This window comes from Microcaecilia unicolor, chromosome 5 (assembly GCF_901765095.1).
Source record: "Microcaecilia unicolor chromosome 5, aMicUni1.1, whole genome shotgun sequence".
NCBI lineage: Eukaryota > Metazoa > Chordata > Amphibia > Gymnophiona > Siphonopidae > Microcaecilia > Microcaecilia unicolor.
The window spans coordinates 321124947-321143781 of NC_044035.1; the positions used below are offsets into that span (position 1 = coordinate 321124947).

Here is an 18835-nt window from a genome sequence, read left to right on the forward strand (position 1 = left end):
TAACAGCCATTTGAAAAAAGGAGCTTATTAAAAACAAAAAAAAACAAAAGAGTGGCAGCATTTAGGGTTTTGAATGCGTAAGTAGCAATTTTGCAACCTACACATGTAAATGCCTGTTTTCATTGAACTGGATGTCAGAAGGGAGCCAATTAAGGACCAAATCTTGAGAACTATACATTTTGCATTTTAGAGGTGGTTTTATAGCGTCATGCAAGTCTTCTAAAACTACCTCCTTAGGACCTTAAGGGGCATGTTTACTAAGCTGCATTAAGCACATAGCACAGGTTTTACCAAGCGTTAAACACCAGCGCAAATCTGTGCTAAGAGCCAACACACGTTAAAACAGCCAGTACAGTAAAAATCCCAAGCTAACTGCCCAATGCTGAAAGGGGCAGAGAGTAGGCATGACAGGGGTGGAGCAGAGGCATGGCTATTGATGACTGCTTGCTAGCTGTCATGACTGCCCATAGTGAAATACCTCCACCTCCAGAGAAGGGGTAGGTGCAGCAGAGTTATTGGAGCCTGACAGCACTGCTACATTGTGTTGCTCCTCCATTCGGCCTCCTCATGCATTCCCCCACCACCACCAATAATTTGGTACACCTGATCCCCTCTCAACATTCAAACTCCTCTCCCGATCCCCTTTGAATAAATATGCCCCCAACTTTCAAACTCACCTCCCAATGCCCCTGCAAATAAAGATGATCCCCCATCTCGATCCAAAGATCCCCCACCTGGGCTCTCCCAATTAAAAGTCAGCTCTGTCCATGGAGTGGTAAGTTCTGTTGGATCACCTTCCTACTCCCCCTTTCCAACGCCACAGAGCATCTTTATTTCTTGACAACATTCCTGTTTTCCCATCCCCTTCCCAACATATCTGCAGAACTGAAGTATTGCTGGACATAGCAAGTTCCACACCAGAAAGTCCCTATGAGCTGCTCCACCACCTGCATGTCCAAGCCTTAGAAGCTCAATGGCCAGCAGCTCCACAACCCCAGGGCCCCAGCTGCACGCTGTTTCCTGCCCTCAACATGAAAACTACAGGAGATCACGTTCTGAGTGCACACAAAGTTGTGCATTATATCAACACACCAGGTGCCAGCTAACCTTCTAAGTGAGTAAGAAGAGTCTAAGTGGATGACCTGGGAAGCTGAGTTAGGCCTGGCTCTAAGTTAACTAGTATACTCCGCAAAAATGGAAATTGGCACCCCCTTTGATGGTGGCAGCTTTGGCACAACACCCCCTCCTTTAGTAATAGTGACGATGCCAACACAGTAACTCTCTTAATTGAAATTTACAATAATTTCCAAGGAATAATATGATTTGTACAGAAATATGGGAAAAACAATAGGAAATCAGACAATTTTAAATTGAAAAAAAAAAAAAAATACTACCTTCCCTACTAAGTCTACGACAATGTGGGGGAGCGAGCAAGTGAAAATCACAAGAAAACAAAAAGAGAAAATATCCTAATATATCCAGACAACTTAAAGCAAGTTAACAGCATAGGACTCATCCAGGTACAATAAATTACTGCAGAACAGTTGATAAATCTCTGACCTGGGAACTCATGGTGACCTTCCTACTGCTAACAAAAGCAGAGAGCTGAGAGGGAACACAGAATACATATTTGACAGATTTTAATTTTATTACACATTTGCATGGAAACTTTAGAAAAAAAAAAAAAAGTTCACCCAACTGCAAAACAGCTGGTCTGATTAACAGGAAATCTCTTCTTCTCTGAGTTTCTTTGGTAAGTCTGGAAAAATCTGTTCTTGACAACCCAACAAAAGCACTTCCCTCTTCTTAAAATATAAACGTAACAACCAGTCATGATCTGATGGTAATGCAAGAGTAACAATCAAAGTTGCTTTAAACAGAGTCTCCATTTCAGATGATTCAAATGTCAAAAACATTAAGGAAGTTGACCTCCAAATTAGGTTTCAAAGACTCCTTTTTTGCAGTTGGTAGATAATAAATTTGAAAGATTAGAGGCGAAGCTTTAACAGGAACTAAAAGAATCTCATTCAAATAACGAGAATACATGTCTAGGAGAGACTAGTGGAACCATAGGGAAACTAATCAGTTAAAGATTAGAGTATCTAACAGAATTCTCAAGATTTTCAACTTTCCTCCTTAATACCATATTCTCTTTCATAAAACAGTTTACCATCTGATCATACTTTATTATATCATTATGTTCCCATAACAATTGAGTCACTTGGGTAACTTGAGTTTGAACAGTAGATATATTGGTAGAATTAATTTGAACAGTAGTAACATAGTAACATAGTAGATGACGGCAGAAAAAGACCTGCACGGTCCATCCAGTCTGCCCAACAAGATAACTCATATGTGCTACTTTTTATGTATACCCTACTTTGATTTGTACCTGTGCTCTTCAGGGCACAGACCGTATAAGTCTGCCCAGCACTACCCCCGCCTCCCAACCACCAGCCCCACCTCCCAACCACCGGCTCTGGCACAGACCGTACAAGTCTGCCCAGCACTATCCCCGCCTCCCAACCACCAGTCCAGATTCCCACCACCAGCTCTGGCACAGACCATATAAGTCTTACCAGCACTATCCCCGCCTCCCTACCACCAGCCCCGCCTCCCGATCTTGACTAAGCTCCTGAGGATCCATTCCTTCGGCACAGGATTCCTTTATGCTTATCCCACGCATGTTTGAATTCCGTTACCATTTTCATTTCCACCACCTCCCGCGAGAGGGCATTCCAAGCATCCACTACTCTCTCCGTGAAAAAATACTTCCTGACATTTTTCTTGAGTCTGCTCCCCTTCAATCTCATTTCATGTCCTCTCGTTCTACCATCTTCCCATCTCCGGAAAAGGTTTGTTTGCGGATTAATACCTTTCATTAAGGCAAACTGTGCAGAAAGTGCCTTACCCAATAGAGAAACAACAGTCCATATTGATTCCAAAGTAAAAGTGGATGGCTTCTGGAGCTGTATCTCAAATGATTTTGCCTTCAGTGGACCACCTTCAACAGCAGCAATCACGGTCTCCTTCGCAGTCTCTATCCACCACACCCAACACTGCCACCAAGGCAGAATGAACCGGAGGTGAACTAATCACATTCATACTTGTCACAGGGCTTCTCCTCCAAGAAGCACATGCTTCCAACTGAAACCACTGGACATCTGTCTTTGAACCCTCGAGACTTGCCATTAGCGACTGAGGTGAACGTGACTGCATATCGGAGGTCAAAGAAAGTTCTGAACTGGGCCCAACACCATCCCCTCCTGGCAATGGGTGTAGAGAAAGCCGGCGACTCCCTAAGTACCCGGGGTTCAGGTACTCCATACACCACAAAAGTATCCATTGGACCTCACTGAAGAGAAGAAGGGTCCGGCTGGGGCTTCGAGGGAAAAACCCTCTCCCTTTCTTTTTTACCACTGTAAATCTCAGTGTTGTGGAGCTTCACAATAAGCTGCAGTTGCCATCTTGACTCCTCCCCCAAGGGACGGAAACCAATATAATTCTTGCAGAAATGGAGTCATGAGTATAACTATTTAGCCCCCACTAACACTTGTGCTGCTGTGTTTTGCTCAACTTGGAGTGATTTAACAGACTCCAGTAGGCCCAACAACATACCATTATATTAATCAAGGTATGAAATAAATAATAATTGAAAATCCATTCAAAGATTATCAAAACTACAAAAAAAAAAAAACACTTCAAAACGCTGTAAATCTTTTTTTTTTTAATTTTGTGATTACATTTTGTAACAATAGTAAACATCAAAAACTCAATGAACAAATACAAACCACAATATTAAGGTGGTACATGTGGTTTCCTCAACGTACCCACCCATCTCAACAATATTACAAACTAATCCCCCCTTAAGACCATCTTAACTACATTGGCTACATGTTCCTTCATGGTCACCTCCGAATCTACAAATCCAGATTTCATAAAGATTTAACAGTAGGGATAATCTTACCATCACTGACAAAATTAGAAGGTAACTACAAGACTCGGACAAAAAATGTTCTCTCAGTCTTTTGCATATTTAAACAAAGCTTATCAGAAACAATGTTTCTACAGTCTTAAGACATAAAGTAATAATCTACATTGAATCAGCAACTGAAGTAATAATTGGTAGAAAGAATTTTCAAATCATCTGCATACACCTTATAAAAAGGCTTCAAGCACTGTCAACAAGTTGCAAACTGGTTGTCTACAGGTAAATATCAAGGAAGATCAAGCTGATCCCCAAGTAATGCCAGTTGAAATAGTAAACCTTGAGGAATTATCTTTACCCACCTGCACTTGTTACTGATGACTGTCATGAAGAGTGTGAAACTAATTTCGTACCGTACCACCAATACCTACAGAAGCTAGTCTTTGTATGAGAAATGAATGATAGTGTCAAATGCTGCTGATGTATCTAGCAATACTAAATGTAAAACATATCAGACCTAAAACCACGTTGAATCGTGTCAAAACTATGCAATAATAGGTCTAAAACTTGCCCTCTTTAGTGAAGAGGGCCATACAGATAGAAGATAATAATTTATTCACAAAACAGCTATCGATCCTGCAATATCTTCTTTCGTTGTTTTCAGCATCAATGTTGAACAAACATTACATATACTTGAGTTTGCCAGACTCAAAAAAAAAACCCACAAGCAATCTGTCTTTCAGACAGTAATGAAAACTATTCATTTCACAGCCAAAGAAACTAATGGTAGTGACAAATCAACTTTTGAGGCCAAGACTCGCCTGCAAATACTGTGAATCTTCTCCTGAAAAGCCAAAGCAAAAGCCTGACATCCAATGGAACCTCTGGCTGATGTAACTGTTAATCTTTTTACCACATCAAGCAAAACTCTCCTTGAATCATCCTTTCAAAATAATCCTTCACATATATCACTCTTTCACGATAAAGCTGTAAACATTGATGGTTAAGAGGCCTGGGTGGTGGCACTGGTGGTTCCACCACATCCTCTCACTTTTTCGTAATTCTTGTTTTGCCTCCTTCAGTTTGGATGTGTAACATGGGGCACGCTGTGAACTGATGTTGTTGAATGTTAACGGGGCCAATGAATTTAATGAATCTTCCACCTATAATCTCTATCCACTGCTTCTTATACCCAGATCTACAATATTTAGTAACTGCAGCAGTTACAAAGCTTTAACTCCTCCACAGAATACTTCCCTCAGATGAATATAATCCAAGGTATATTGAAGGCTTAATACTGTGTAATTGCAAACAGAATGCCAGCAAAAATGCCAATCTGGGAACCCTAACATAATGAACAGTTGAACTCAGTTTATATAGCAGAGATCATCATTCAAAAATATCATATCTAACATATGTACTGAAGAATGTGTGGGATTTGAGACTATTTGACATATGCCAAGCAAATGCATCACATGTAAGAAATCCTCACTTACATAGCATAACATTGTCATCCAAAAAATGCAGATTACAATCCCCAATACAATCAAAGGTGTGAGCAAATCCAAAACAAAATCAGTCTCTGTAAGTGCCTTCTGTGGGAAACAAGGGAAAACCCCCTACGAAGAACACTAGGAGGACAGTAAACTAAACATACCCCAACCAGTGGCTGCAACAAATAACATTTCATAAGAAGGCAATCTCTTTCAAAGATGACAAATCTTAACAGTCCTCCACCTCATTATTTGCCCCGAGGTTTAGAAATAAAAACATAGGAAGGTGGACACAATTGACTTACCAACACATCAATACCAGCAAGCTAAGAGTCAGTGACACAGTGGCGTAGCCACAGGTGGGCCGGGGCCCACCCATTTAGTGCTCAGGCCCACCCAACAGTAGCACACATTTAGCGGTAGCTGATGGGGAGCTCAAGCTCGGCCAGCTGAAGACTGCCCCCTGATGGTAACTAAAAAGCGACTCTCCACGATACTGGCACCTGCACACACTCAGTTTTCAGCGCATGCCTGCTGCATACTGCCAAGGTGGAAAGAAGCATTTTCCCGCCAGCTGAAATATTTTTTTGGGTGGTGGTTGGAAGAGGGGAGAATACTTGGTGCCCACCCACTTCTTGCCTAGGCCCACCCAAAATTTGTTGTCTGGCTACGCCCCTGCAGTGACACAAAATACATCTTGTTGCATTTCTAGAACAGAGTTGTATATAAACCTCATTTTTCCTAACAAACCTAACCTTTATTGTCCTTTAGTTAAAATGGTTTGTCAATTCTTTATTGAAGTTTCATACTACAACAAAAAAAACAGAACAAAACAACCCCTGCACTCCTGGTTTGGGAGCAGGATAGTCCAGTTCTACCACTTTTTGAATCATGATTCAGTGAAACTCCAGCTGTGAACAAAGAGGTAAAAAAAAAGGGTGGTTTATACAGGCTATTTTTGAATTTTCTACATCACTAATTAGTTTATGCTAAATCAAGCCCCACTGACACACTAGAACAAGCCCAGGCAGGTAACCATTTGACAGAGTACCATGTGCAATATGTATGATTGGTCTCATTGTTTTAAACTGAATCATGCTCTTATCTTGATCTACTGGCTGGAGAGAATGAATCAACAACAGCCTAAAATTTGTCTCTCCTTTTGGACAATTCCCATGTATTTTAGTGCAATTTTACTCATGAAACGAAGTAATTTCTTTGTAAAAAAAATAACAAAAAAACCCCCACAACAACAACAACAAAAACCAACATACACAATGCCAGGAATTTTTTGAGTGGTAATAGTGCAAGACCCATTTTACATAGAACATTGAGATAAAAATTAAGACATCCAGGTCAGGACATACTCAGTTCTGGTGGTACTTTACAAAAGCTCTACTGAACTTACAGTATTCTGTAAAATACACCTAAGGATATGCAGGAATGTACATGTATTCACCTGCACGTGCAACAGGAGCAGCCATTTTACAAATAAACACATTGAAACAATGAACAGCATGAACCTGGCAACTTCCACGAGTGTGATGGCACTTCCATACGTTGCTGTTCCATTTAACAAACCTAGGGGTTTGTTTACTAAGTTCCCTGCAGCATTGCCAACACAGCCGAAAGTGAATGGGTTGTGTCGGCACTATTACTACTACTATTTAACATTTCTAAAGCGCTACTAGGGTTACGCAGCGCTGTACAATTTAACATAGAAAGACAGTCCCTGCTCAATGAGCTTACAGTAGTAGTAGTAGTAGTAAGTTCCCCGCAGCATTGCCAACACAGCCGAAAGTGAATGGGTTGTGTCGGCACTAGCACACAGCAAGCCACGCTAGCAGCTTAGCAAACCTCAGCACTAGACATGTAAGTGCTACCAATTAAGTAGTGAGGCTGCAATTATCTTTCTTAATTTTGGAGGTACAAATAGACAACAGGGACTTAAGAAGAATCATTTCCTTTATCTTTTGTATAAAACCCTGCACAAAACAAGCACTATTTGAAAATCTGTGGGTGCCTTTAAGCTGATGGAAAAGCCAAGGAAGAAATTTATTTCCATTAACATGCATTCTCTTAGCAAAAGAGGGAATATACATGCAGATTTTTGTCCTGCCCAAGGCATGCCCAAACCTCGCTCTCTTAAAATCTCTGCATGATGTGAATCAGAATCTTCATGTGTAACTTTTCAGAAATCACCATTTACACATGTATGCAATCTACACATGTAAATGCCATGGGGTGGTGGTGGGGGGGGGGGGGGGGGGAGTCTACTCTCTGCATTTTTTTGTGTGTGTAACATGATTGCAAGTAAAGCAGTAATGATCTTGCATAGTAATAGAGTGCTCCAAATAAGTCTTTAAATTTGGGATGATAAATTAGGAATTAGCCTCTCTTTGGAGATATAACTTCAGCTGTCACTCCAAATGTACAGCAAAGTCAGCCATTATAAAAGCAATGTGGCTTTTAGTTTCAGTTTTCAATAGCTGAGGTCCATGTGTGCGGAGGCTATTTTGCTTGGAGGTAGAATATGGTCTTTCATTATTTCAATTATTACATATATTGTGGCTTAGAAACTATTTGGGTGATACTAAAGAATTTGCAGGCTCTGCTGGGTATGTGTCATGGCCATGGCTTCAGACTCACCTTTACTTCTGGTGGTCAGGTTCCGTGGCTTCTCAGGACTACCTCCTCTGCTGCCTATTTCCCAAGCCTCACTCTGATGTTCCAGCATCCTAGCCTCACCCTAGCGACTATCCAAGCCTCAGTCTGATGCCCCAGTATCTTAGCCCTTCTCTGGTGCCCCTGTAGTGTTCTTCAGTGCATTCCAAGCCTCATTCCAGGGCACCAGTGGTTGTGACATCATTAGTGAGGGCCTTTATAAGGAACCTTGGAACTTTCATGCGTTGGTTTTGCAACAAGGTTCCTGCCTAGCTGTGCGTGCCTGATATGATGTATCGCCTGTTTGGATTTGGCCTGCTTTTCCTGCCTTCAGCTTCATTTTCAGCCCTGTTTGTTTTCAGTTTCAGTTCCAGCCCTACTCGTCTCCAGCTCCAGTTCCAGTTCTGCTTGTCTTTAGCTCCAATTTCAGCCCTGCCTACCTCCAGCCCAGTTCTACTTGTCTCCAGCTTCAGCCCTGTCTTCCCTGGTTTCTGCCTTAGTGCTCTGTCCTGCCCGGGTAGTTTGCCTGCCGCTAGCCGGTATCCAGCGGCAGCCCAAGGGATCATCTTCCCTTAAACTCTTGGCATGCAGAAGCTACATTCTATAAGAAATTAACCTACCATAATTGTTTTCAAGCACAAGTAGTGGGCAGCTCATAAAGTAGAGAAACAATAAGAACATAAGAATAACCATATTGGATCAGACCAATGGTCCATCTAGCCCAGTATCCTTTTCCAACAGTGGCCAAGCCAGGCACAAGTACCTGGCAGAAACCCAAATAGTAGCAACATTCCATGCTACCAATCCCAGGACAAGCAGTGACTTCCCCACGCCTAGGACAAGCAGTGGCTTCCCCACACCTGTCTCAATAGCAGACTATGGATTTTTCATCCAGGAACTTGTCCAAAATTTTAAAACCCAGATACGCTAGCCACTGTTACTTCATCCTCCAGCAAAGAGCTCCAGATCTTAACTATTCGTTGAGTGAAAAAATATTTCCTCCTATTTGTTTTAAAAGTATTTCCATTTACCTTCATTGACTGCCCCCTAGTCTTTGTACTTTTTGAAAGAGTAAAAAATCAATTCACTTCTACTCATTCTACGCCACTCAGGATTTCGTAGACCTTAATCATTTCTCCCCTCAGCTGTCTCTTTTCCAAGCTGAAGAGCCGTACCTCTTTAGTATTTCCTCACAAGAAAGGAGTTATCTCCTTTATCATTTTGGTCGCTCTTCTTTAAACCTTCTAATTCTGCTATATATTTTTTTTGCGATTCGACAACCAGACTGACTGAACGCAATATTCAAGGTAAGGTCGCATCATGGAGCAATACAGAGGCATTATAATATTCTCGGTCTTATTTACCAGTTTATATATTAGAAAATAATTAGAGAAATGTATTGCTCTTGATTGTAATTATTCAGAGCACACAGTCCCTCACATTCAGTGACATCAATGTGCTCTTTTTATTTTGGATTGCACATCAGGCTGGCATAATGTCTATATAGTGTAGACCAGTGTCTGGATTCCTTTAATCTATTTTAGTAAGAAAAACTTGCTATACCGACTTTTCTGACAGACGTCCTTGTCCTTAACCAGTTTTATAACTAAAATACAAAATGGGAAGCATCCCAATGCTACTTTCTCTTGTTACTTGTTCACAGTTTGGGTAGGCATAAAAAATAGAAATCATGACTTTTTTTTTTTTTTTTTTACAAGGTCTCACAAAGTTCCTGTCTCAGAGGATATTGAACTACATCTGCACTGACCTGGGAGCCTAAATGTGCTAGATTTGTTGAGAAGTCCTTGTTAAAATGGCTCTCAGTTGTCAGCCTGTGGTTGCAATTCATGGGACTGGAGGATAACAATCTCCTGTGGTAAAACAGCTGCTGACTGCAAACTCTGATAATCCCCAGTGGGTCTCTTTGGTTCACAGTCACACAATCAAACTTTAGTTTTTGGCTCTAGTTTTGGCTTCAGCCGAAACCAGGTATTAAGTTTCAGCTGCAGTTTTGGTTTCAGTCAAAAGTGTTTAGACAGTTTCGGTAGCAGTTTTTTTTTTTTTTTTGTTACATTTGTACCCCGCGCTTTCCCACACATGGCAGGCTCAATGCGGCTTACATGGGGCAATGGAGGGTTAAGTGACTTGCCCAGAGTCACAAGGAGCTGCCTGTGCCAGGAATCGAACTCAGTTCCTCAGTTCCCCAGGACCACTTTGGTTTTGGCCGAAATTGAAGAAAGCAGTTTGTCAGCCTCTAGCTTAGAGATCCTCTTAAAGACATCATTTGCCCATTTTTCCAACAGTTCATAAAATTACACTAATCCGTGCTCCTTCCACTGATTGACAACTCCTGGTTCCATCCGGAGGGGAGGGTGAAGTATGAAGAGTCCAAATAGTATTTAATTTGCAGTACTGCAAAAATGCTCAAAGTTACACCTGATCTGAGGTAATGCAACTTTCTGCATGTACTCTGTATGGGTATGCACATATTTTATAAAGTACACACATACCTCATAACTATGCCCCCGCTCCAAACTACACAACTGGCAATGCCTATTCACTATTGCATAAAGGTATGTGTGCTCTTGTCAGCACATATACTTATAACCACACAATTTTAGAAGAGCCATAAAATCAGATGTATAATTTTTATTGTTTTAACTGATATTAGAGGACTGATATTTAAAAGTAATATCAAATTTTTTTTTTTACCACTGGTTATCTGGCATTTAAAAAACTACACTGACCACCGCAGCCTCAGTATCAGAGGGTACGTTTTTATGTCGTTTCTGATGATGACGTTTGTCATTTTGATTATAAATCTGCTTTGATAAGTTGCAAAGAATTAAATTAATAAATCAAACCAAATTCTGCATGCAAAGCATGCTTTATATATGACAAATGCTTTATAAAAATATTCCCTTATTGTAAAATGCTTGCAAAGAAATAAGTAAAACAAATATAATGCAGATGTGGGAATACATACCATTGAAAGTACAGGAAGTTGAAGAGAGGGATTAGAAGTTAAAATGGAAAATGCTGATGGCCCACTAGCTTTTTGAGGACTAACTTCAGAATTCTTTTTAAGGTCACATTGAACAAATGCTATTTTTAGTTTTCAGGATCAATTTCAATACTGTGCTCTCTGGTATTCTTGCAACACAACTCTTGTAAATAAAGGTTGGGCCTGCAACACACTGCAAGCACTTAAGGAAATATTTTTCAGCTTTGGCATATAGGCATATAGGTAACTCCCTTGGGTTTACACTATAAAAATCTGAATAATGCTTTAAAATAAAAGCTATTAAACTATGTACAAAGAAAAATCAAATCACACTGGCAGAGAAACAAAAGATAACAAATCAGCTCACTTACTCTGTATTCTGATACACTTCTACCGAGATGTTCAGTCCTTCCAGTTCCTCCTTCAAGACCTGCAGGTTCGAGTTCACGAAACTCAGTTCAAGAAGTACCTGTTCTCGAACTTTACTATTTGTGGTTGCTCTGTAAACAGTAGATAGATGTACTTACATGAGTTTAGGTGATAACTCTGGGAACAATCTATGTATTGTACAAAAGAGGAGTTGAAAACCATGCCTCACATTCTACAGATTTTTAAGCTCTCTTAGACAAAGTTGGCAAAAAGTTCCTGTGCACTATAAGGCCTTCACGTGGAACACAGGCAACTAAGAGACTTGCTTGGCAGATTTGTTAGGTTCTGCAATGAGAAGTCAATGTTTTAAATCTCTTTTCAATCTTCTTTTCAGAAGCAGTCGGGAATAAGAGCAGAATGCCACAAAATAGACAACTGATAATTCTTCTTGTTCCCCCCCCCCCAGTCCAAAAGCCAGTGATGTATTTATTTCAGGCTCGTGTGTTGTATACACACCCCCTATCAGATTGCTCCCCCCCCCCCCCCCCCCCAGTGCCTTATAATCACCTCCCTCCATTTTTTGCCTTGGCAGTGGGAGCAGCAGCAGCACTCATAGGCTGCCTGCGGTCTGCACCTGAACTTTCTCTGTGAACCGTCCTGCCCCTTCTGATGCAACTTCCTGTTTTGTGAAGGGTGGGACAATTACATAGAAACATGACGGCAGATAAAGGCCATATGACCCATCCAGTCTGCCCATCCTCTGTAACCCCTAATTCTTCCTGTTCCTAAGCGATCCCATATGCTTATCCCATGCCTTTTTAAATTCTGGAACAGTCCTCGACTCCACCACCTCCACCGGGAGGCCATTCCACGCCTCCACCACCCTTTCTGTGAAATAATACTTCCTTAGAAAGCCCTGGAGCAGGCCACAGGCAGTCTATGAGTACTGCTGCTACTGCCCGGGCGAAGACTGGAGCGGAGCAGGTGATTTTAAGGTACGGGGGGGGGGGGGGGGGGGGAGGGGTGCTGTTAAAAATTTCAGCCTATGCCACTGCCAGAAGCTAATATTTTCTTTTTCAGAAGTTCTGGATCATGTGGTAAAAGCAAGGTCAAACTGGGATGGCATTATTCAAGTAAATAAAAATGCACATCCTTGCAAACTTCAATGGATTTTAATATATAAATAAAAACAAGAGGGTAGATATTCAGTCCATGGTGTTCAGTGCTTCTTAAAGCTACTTACAGCTGCAGTTTGAAGTGACCCTAGATATTCAGTGCTGGGCCATGTCTAGCCTTCATTATTGAATATCCGGGTATGTGCAGTCACCCGAAAGTTAACTGGGCACCAGCCAATATTCAAACCGGGGCCTGGTTAGCTTGGCAGCTAAAGTTAGGACAACCTTTTTGCTGTCCTAATGTTATGTTATGTTATCGATAACTTATCACCTGCCAATTCCTTCAATTTGAGATTCAAGGCGATATACAATAAATGTAAAGAAGACACCGATACAAAACATCAGGAATTAGATACAATTAATATAAATATTGAGAATTAACCCCCCAAAAAAATGTCATTCTACTAAACACGACAAAACAAATAAGTTTTCAAAGCTTTACTAAACGCAAACCTGCAGGAATATTATTCCATAAACAAACTCATAAATAAATCCTTGAATCTCCTATGTTTAACCGTAGGGAATGCTAAGAGCAACTGATTACAGATCCTAGAATGTGAATTTTAATTTAATATTTTCCAGTTGAATTAAACCATCTGGACAACTACCTTCTAAAACCTTAAAAACTAGACACAGCACCTGAGCTTGTACCGGAAACCAATGTAACTCATTTAACAGAGGAGTCACATGGTCACCGTGAGACTTATAATGAATCAGTCTAGCAGCAGAGTGCTGAATTAATTGGATTTTGTGGGTCAACTCAGAAGCTATTCCCAGGTTCAAAAAATTGCCATAGTCAAGTAGGGCTAAGATTGAAAGTTGCAAAATAATTCTAAAATGATCCCGCAAGAAGTAAGAATGCAACAGACGCAGCTGTTTCAGCTTAAAGTAGGCTCCCTGAACCAAATTATTAATCTGGGGTTCCATAGTTAACGAGGAGTCTAAAAGCATCTCCAAAACCTTAGAAACCCTTTCAACTTTTAATTGAATCCGTTGTTAGTTGGAATGAATTCTGGGATATTCGGTAAATTAAAGGTACACCATAGGATTCAAGTCTTGTCTGAATTTAATTTAAGTGATACAGATGTAGACCAATCTCTAATCTTTTTAATGCAATTTTCTATGACAGAAGGAATAGAATTTACATCATGACTGATAGGAACCAACAAAAAAATATCATCAGCATACAACAGCATAAGCTCACCTGGGTTCAGTAAAACTTGTCTAGTTGAGCTCATGTATAAGTTGTATAAGAGGGGGGAAAGAGGGGTACCCATGAAAATGAAAAAGTAGCGTTTTTTTAGTACCAAGTACTGTCTATTTTTCAAAAATGACACAGACCAGCTGAAAACAGGACCCACTAGTCCAGCTTCAGAAAGTAATCTTAATAAAATATCATGGTTGACGGTATGGAAAGCTGCAGATATATTGAACTGTAAAAATACCATCTCTCCACCTATACACAGCACCTTCTTTACTTCAATAGTTAATGACAGCCGCAAGGTCTTGGTACTGTGAAAAAAGTGGAACCCATGTTGTGAACTAAGCAATAGAGTGCATCTATCCAGATATTCAGACAACTGGGTTCCAACCAAAAAAAAGTTACCAATTTTGTGAGAAAGAGAATATTTGCTATTGGCCTGAAATTGGAGACCTGAGATAAGTCTCCATCAGATTGTGTAGGTATTGGAGTCATAACAATACTGCCCATCTCTTGGAAAAACCCTACTGTGCCTAAAGTGATGTTAAACACAACAAACCAATTTAAAAGATCAGATGAAGCATCTTTCAACAAGTAAGAGGAAGACTATCCAATGGACATCCTGACCTAGAAAGTCTATTTACCAGAGGGCTCTGAATCGATGAAGATATTGGTTCGAATTTGGACCAAATCCTATCAGTCAGAATAACTTCTAGGTCTATTTCATCAATCAAATGGAAGGCAGTAAGTGCATCTGCGCTAATTGTTAATTCTTACCATGCAGTAAAGAACTTCTCTGTATAGTAACTGTATGGGAACATGCTGGGAGTTCTCTCTCAAGGGCTACTGCACAAGTTTTGCACTTGCAATGCATTAATTTTTGCACTTCATGCACGATAAGGGCAAAACTTTACAGCATATTAGTAAATAAGTCCCTGAGTTATGCATGGCTTATCAGCTATTATCCATCTATATTCTCTATCTCCTGTTGTACTGGTAAGACAGCGGCTACTCTTTGAAGAAGAGTTCAGGTCTTCAGAACTAAGAAGCATCCAGTACACAGACACATAAGTAAATAGACAAACAGAATTTGAGAGCCGATAAAGATGGAAAGGGCTCTGTAATGCCTACTTCCCCCTACATATTGCAGTAGTCCAAATCTTACATGCTAGTCAGTCCCTGATTTCACCGTTAATTCACATTCACTGTGGATAACTGGTACTTGTCCTTTTCTGAATTCCTATCACACACTTCTATGAGGAGAGAGTTCCTTGTATTCACCAATCTTTCTGTAAGCCCTTAAGCCACTGCTGTGATAGACCAAGAAAAATGCGTCATTCAGATCATAGGAGAAGGAGAGGGAATCAGACACTTCTGGGAGGAACTGTCTCAGCCTCAAAGGAGTCAGCAGGAGAACTAGAAGCATAGTTGACAAATTCCCGTCCTCCTCCCCCCCCCAAAAAAAAAAATTCTGTGTTACCCAAACACATTCCAACTGGCCTACTACTAAAAATATACAGCCAACACCTGAACAAGAAGAATGCAGTGCTATTGTTTGGAGTAGCTGAGGGGGAAAAATTGTGGTTGACCCAGCTATCAAAGCTAGTCCAAAAAAAAGTCATGTAAAAATGGAGAAAACCATCAATCTCCCCTCCAAAGCTTACACATAGTAAGTTCAAACTTAAATATATTTAAATATAATTTACTAATGAGGAATAACTTCACTACCACAACTATTTCTTTGTTGATTTTTTTTTTGTGATACTGCCAGCTATTGGCAGGAGCATGCATGATCATATCTTGTGGCCCTCGTACTCCACTGCACATTCATAAAGAAACGGTGGGGGGGGGGGGGGTTAGTAGGTGCACAGGCTGTTCCGGCCCTCCTTCTCCTGCTCTACAGTAGGTTATTTTTCCTTTGCTGATTGCACTGACCTGTTTTCCCTGGGTTAACCTTTTATGTGCTCTGCAGCTTGAAAGTTATGGAAGTGTGTGGTTGGTATTGCCCCCCCCCCCCCCCCACCCCAAGCAAAGTTTTGATTTTGTCTCCATCCCCACAGGTTCTGTCTGTCCCGTCCCCACCCCATCCCCACAGGTTCTGTTCCCATCCCTGGCCTGTCCCTGTGGGCTCTGTCATCATCTGCAGACGCCTCGAACATGTATGGCTTTATATTTAAATCTTTTTATTAAAGTACTAGTAAAAAAAGGCCCGTTTCCGAAACCAATGAAACGGGCGCTAGCATGTGGTTTTTTTTGTGTGTGTGTGTGTATGTGTCACAGAGTTATTTTGTGTGTGTGTGAGTGTGTTAGTGAGGGTGCGGTGTGTGTGCAGGTTGTTGATGTGTGTCATTTTTTGTTTTGTTTTTTGCTTGGGGGTTGGGGGGTGTGCTGTGCTATGCTGTGCTGGCAAAGTGGGTTGGATTGGTGTGTGGCTTTGAGGGTGTGTTTCTGTTGTATTGTGTGTGTGTGTGGTTTTGTCTGTCAAGGAGGTTTGTGGAGGGGGGTCTTTCTGTTGGTGAAATGTAAATGTGAAATGTAAATGTAAATTTTTGCACATACCCACAGCAGGAATATTCTTCTCTCGTCCCAGCGGTGTTTCTGTGCTGCTCTCCGTGCTGCACAGATAATGAGCCATTCTGCTGGGGAATGCTCCTCCCTTATTGTCACGTAGTTTCCTCTGATTGGTCCGTCTTACGTTGCCTAGTGTTGCCTGGGAACGGTGTTGTGATGGTCCTTTGTGTTTAAGAATGTTGAGGGTGTTTTTTCTGATTGGTCCGTCATGTGAGGGCGGGGCAGAGAGACATGGTCAGTGTTGAGGCTTCACCACCATGAATCCATGAACCCTTCAGTGACTGACTGAGTGACTTCAGAACGTTGTCTTCAGAACGTTGAGGGTGAGTTTTATTATAGTAGATAGAAAGGAACAATATGCTGTGCAACTGTTGTGTATAAATTACAAATAGAAAACAATAATAACAACGAGCAACTATAATACCCCCCTCCACCTTTCCAACTCCAACAACAGACGACTTCTACTACCCCAAGGAATCCTAATCCATCCTGTTAAAATGTCCACGGGTATAAAATACAACACGTTCTGTATGCTCTAGAGGGGAGGAATATGCCCTATGAAGCACTGTTATAATTTTTTAATCTGTGGATGAACAAGAAATCATCAACAATCTCAGGATTTAGTCTAGCTCTCCTGTCTTCCACAGTCCTTCTGAATTGAAGATGTCTTATTCAAAGAGGTGCTGATAGCAGGATGTACAGGATCCCCCCCATGCAAAATTTCCTAGTTGTGGCCAACATTCTTGCTTGTTTTTCCAAAAAAATCAAAATATCGTCTGCATCACTCAAACATAAATAACAGTCCACACCAGACATCACCGCAGAGACCCAGGCCAAGGTATCGGCCTGCCTATCCGACATTGCAGCCTGGATGTCCAACCGCCACCTGAAGCTGAACATGTCCAAGACCGAGGTCCTAGTCTTTCCACCTAAGCCCACTTCTTCCTCTTCCCCCACTCTCTATCTCAGTTGATGGAACCCTCATCCTCCCCGTCTCATCTGCCCGCAACCTCGGGGTCATCTTCGACTCCTCCCTCTCCTTCTCTGCGCATATCCAGCAGACTGCCATAACCTGTCGCTTCTTCCTTTTCAACATCAACAAAATTCACCCTTTCCTCTCCGAGCACACCACCCGAACTCTCGTCCACGCTCTCATTACCTCTCGTCTCGACTACTGCAACTTGCTCCTCACTGGCCTCCCACTCAGCCATCTATCCATTCAGAACTCTGCCGCACGTCTCATATTCCGCCAGAACCAATATACTCATATCACCCCTCTCCTCAAGTCGCTTCACTGGCTTCCGATCAGATACCGCATCCAATTCAAGCTTCTCCTCCTTACTTACAAATGCACTCACTCTGCTGCTCCACCCTACCTCTCTACCCTCATCTCCCCCTACGTTTCTGCCCGTAACCTCCGCGCACATGACAAATCCCTCCTCTCAGTACCCTTCTCCACCATTGCCAACTCCAGGCTCCGCTCATTTTGCCTTGCCTCACCCTATGCCTGGAACAGTCTTCCTGAATCCCTACGCCAAGCCCCCTCCCTACCCATCTTCAAATCCTTGCTTAAAGCTCACCTCTCCAATGCTGCGTTCGGAACCTAACCTTTCGAACATATAGGTTGCCCCAATCTGTCTGACCTATCTGATTAACTGTTCATTGTCTTTTTAGATTGTAAGCTCTTTGAGCAGGGACTGTCCTTCCATGTTAAATTGTACAGCGCTGCGTAACCCTAGTAGCGCTTTAGAAATGTTAAGTAGTAGTAGTAGTAGTCCAGTTCATTAACAGGCTTCAAAGTAGAAAATGACATCCATCCCCTCCCTATGGGATCTGTTCCTGCACCATTTATCATTTATTTATTTACTATACCGTTTCAAATTGCATTCACAAAACAGAACGGTTTACATCTTAATTTAAAAATATCATATTAAAAAAACATATAAGAAATCCATCAATTTGATAGAAAAGAACAGCAAACTAAAACAACCATTCTAAAAGATAAAACACCAACACACAATGAACAACCATTCATAACAAATACCGTCCCCACGGGCTCTGTCCCCATCCCCATGGGTCCCCGTCCCCATGTCATTCACTAGCTCAGAGCACTCCTAGAGTATTCTCGCTGACAGGCTGAAAAGAAGAAATGAAGAGCCCTCTAAAATATTTGCTTAGAAATGTGTTTCTTAAATGCACATGCCTTTCTTCAGGTTGAATTCTAACCTAAATTCTTGGTACCTTTTAAGCAGTTATTGAAGCACAGAAAAAGCTAGGCGTTCAAAGGAGCACAGAGGCGGAAGCTTGGTTAAACTTGTTTAAGGTCATTAACACAATGAATGTATAACAGGGCCAGGTAAGAACACAGTGTTCCTGAAACCTGCTCCCAAACACAAGCCGCTCATAAACCAGAAGTAAACAGGAGAGAAG

General features: G+C 41.4%; 1 protein-coding gene across 1 annotated transcript in view; it reads right to left on the bottom strand.

Moving 5' to 3' along the window:
* Nucleotides 1–18835, bottom strand: part of RHPN2 (rhophilin Rho GTPase binding protein 2) — a 114307-nt gene that overhangs the window by 79754 nt on the left and 15718 nt on the right. Inside the window, 1 exon segment of the mRNA XM_030204425.1 lies at nt 11461–11589. Within this exon segment, the coding sequence (XP_030060285.1) occupies nt 11461–11589 (129 nt within the window).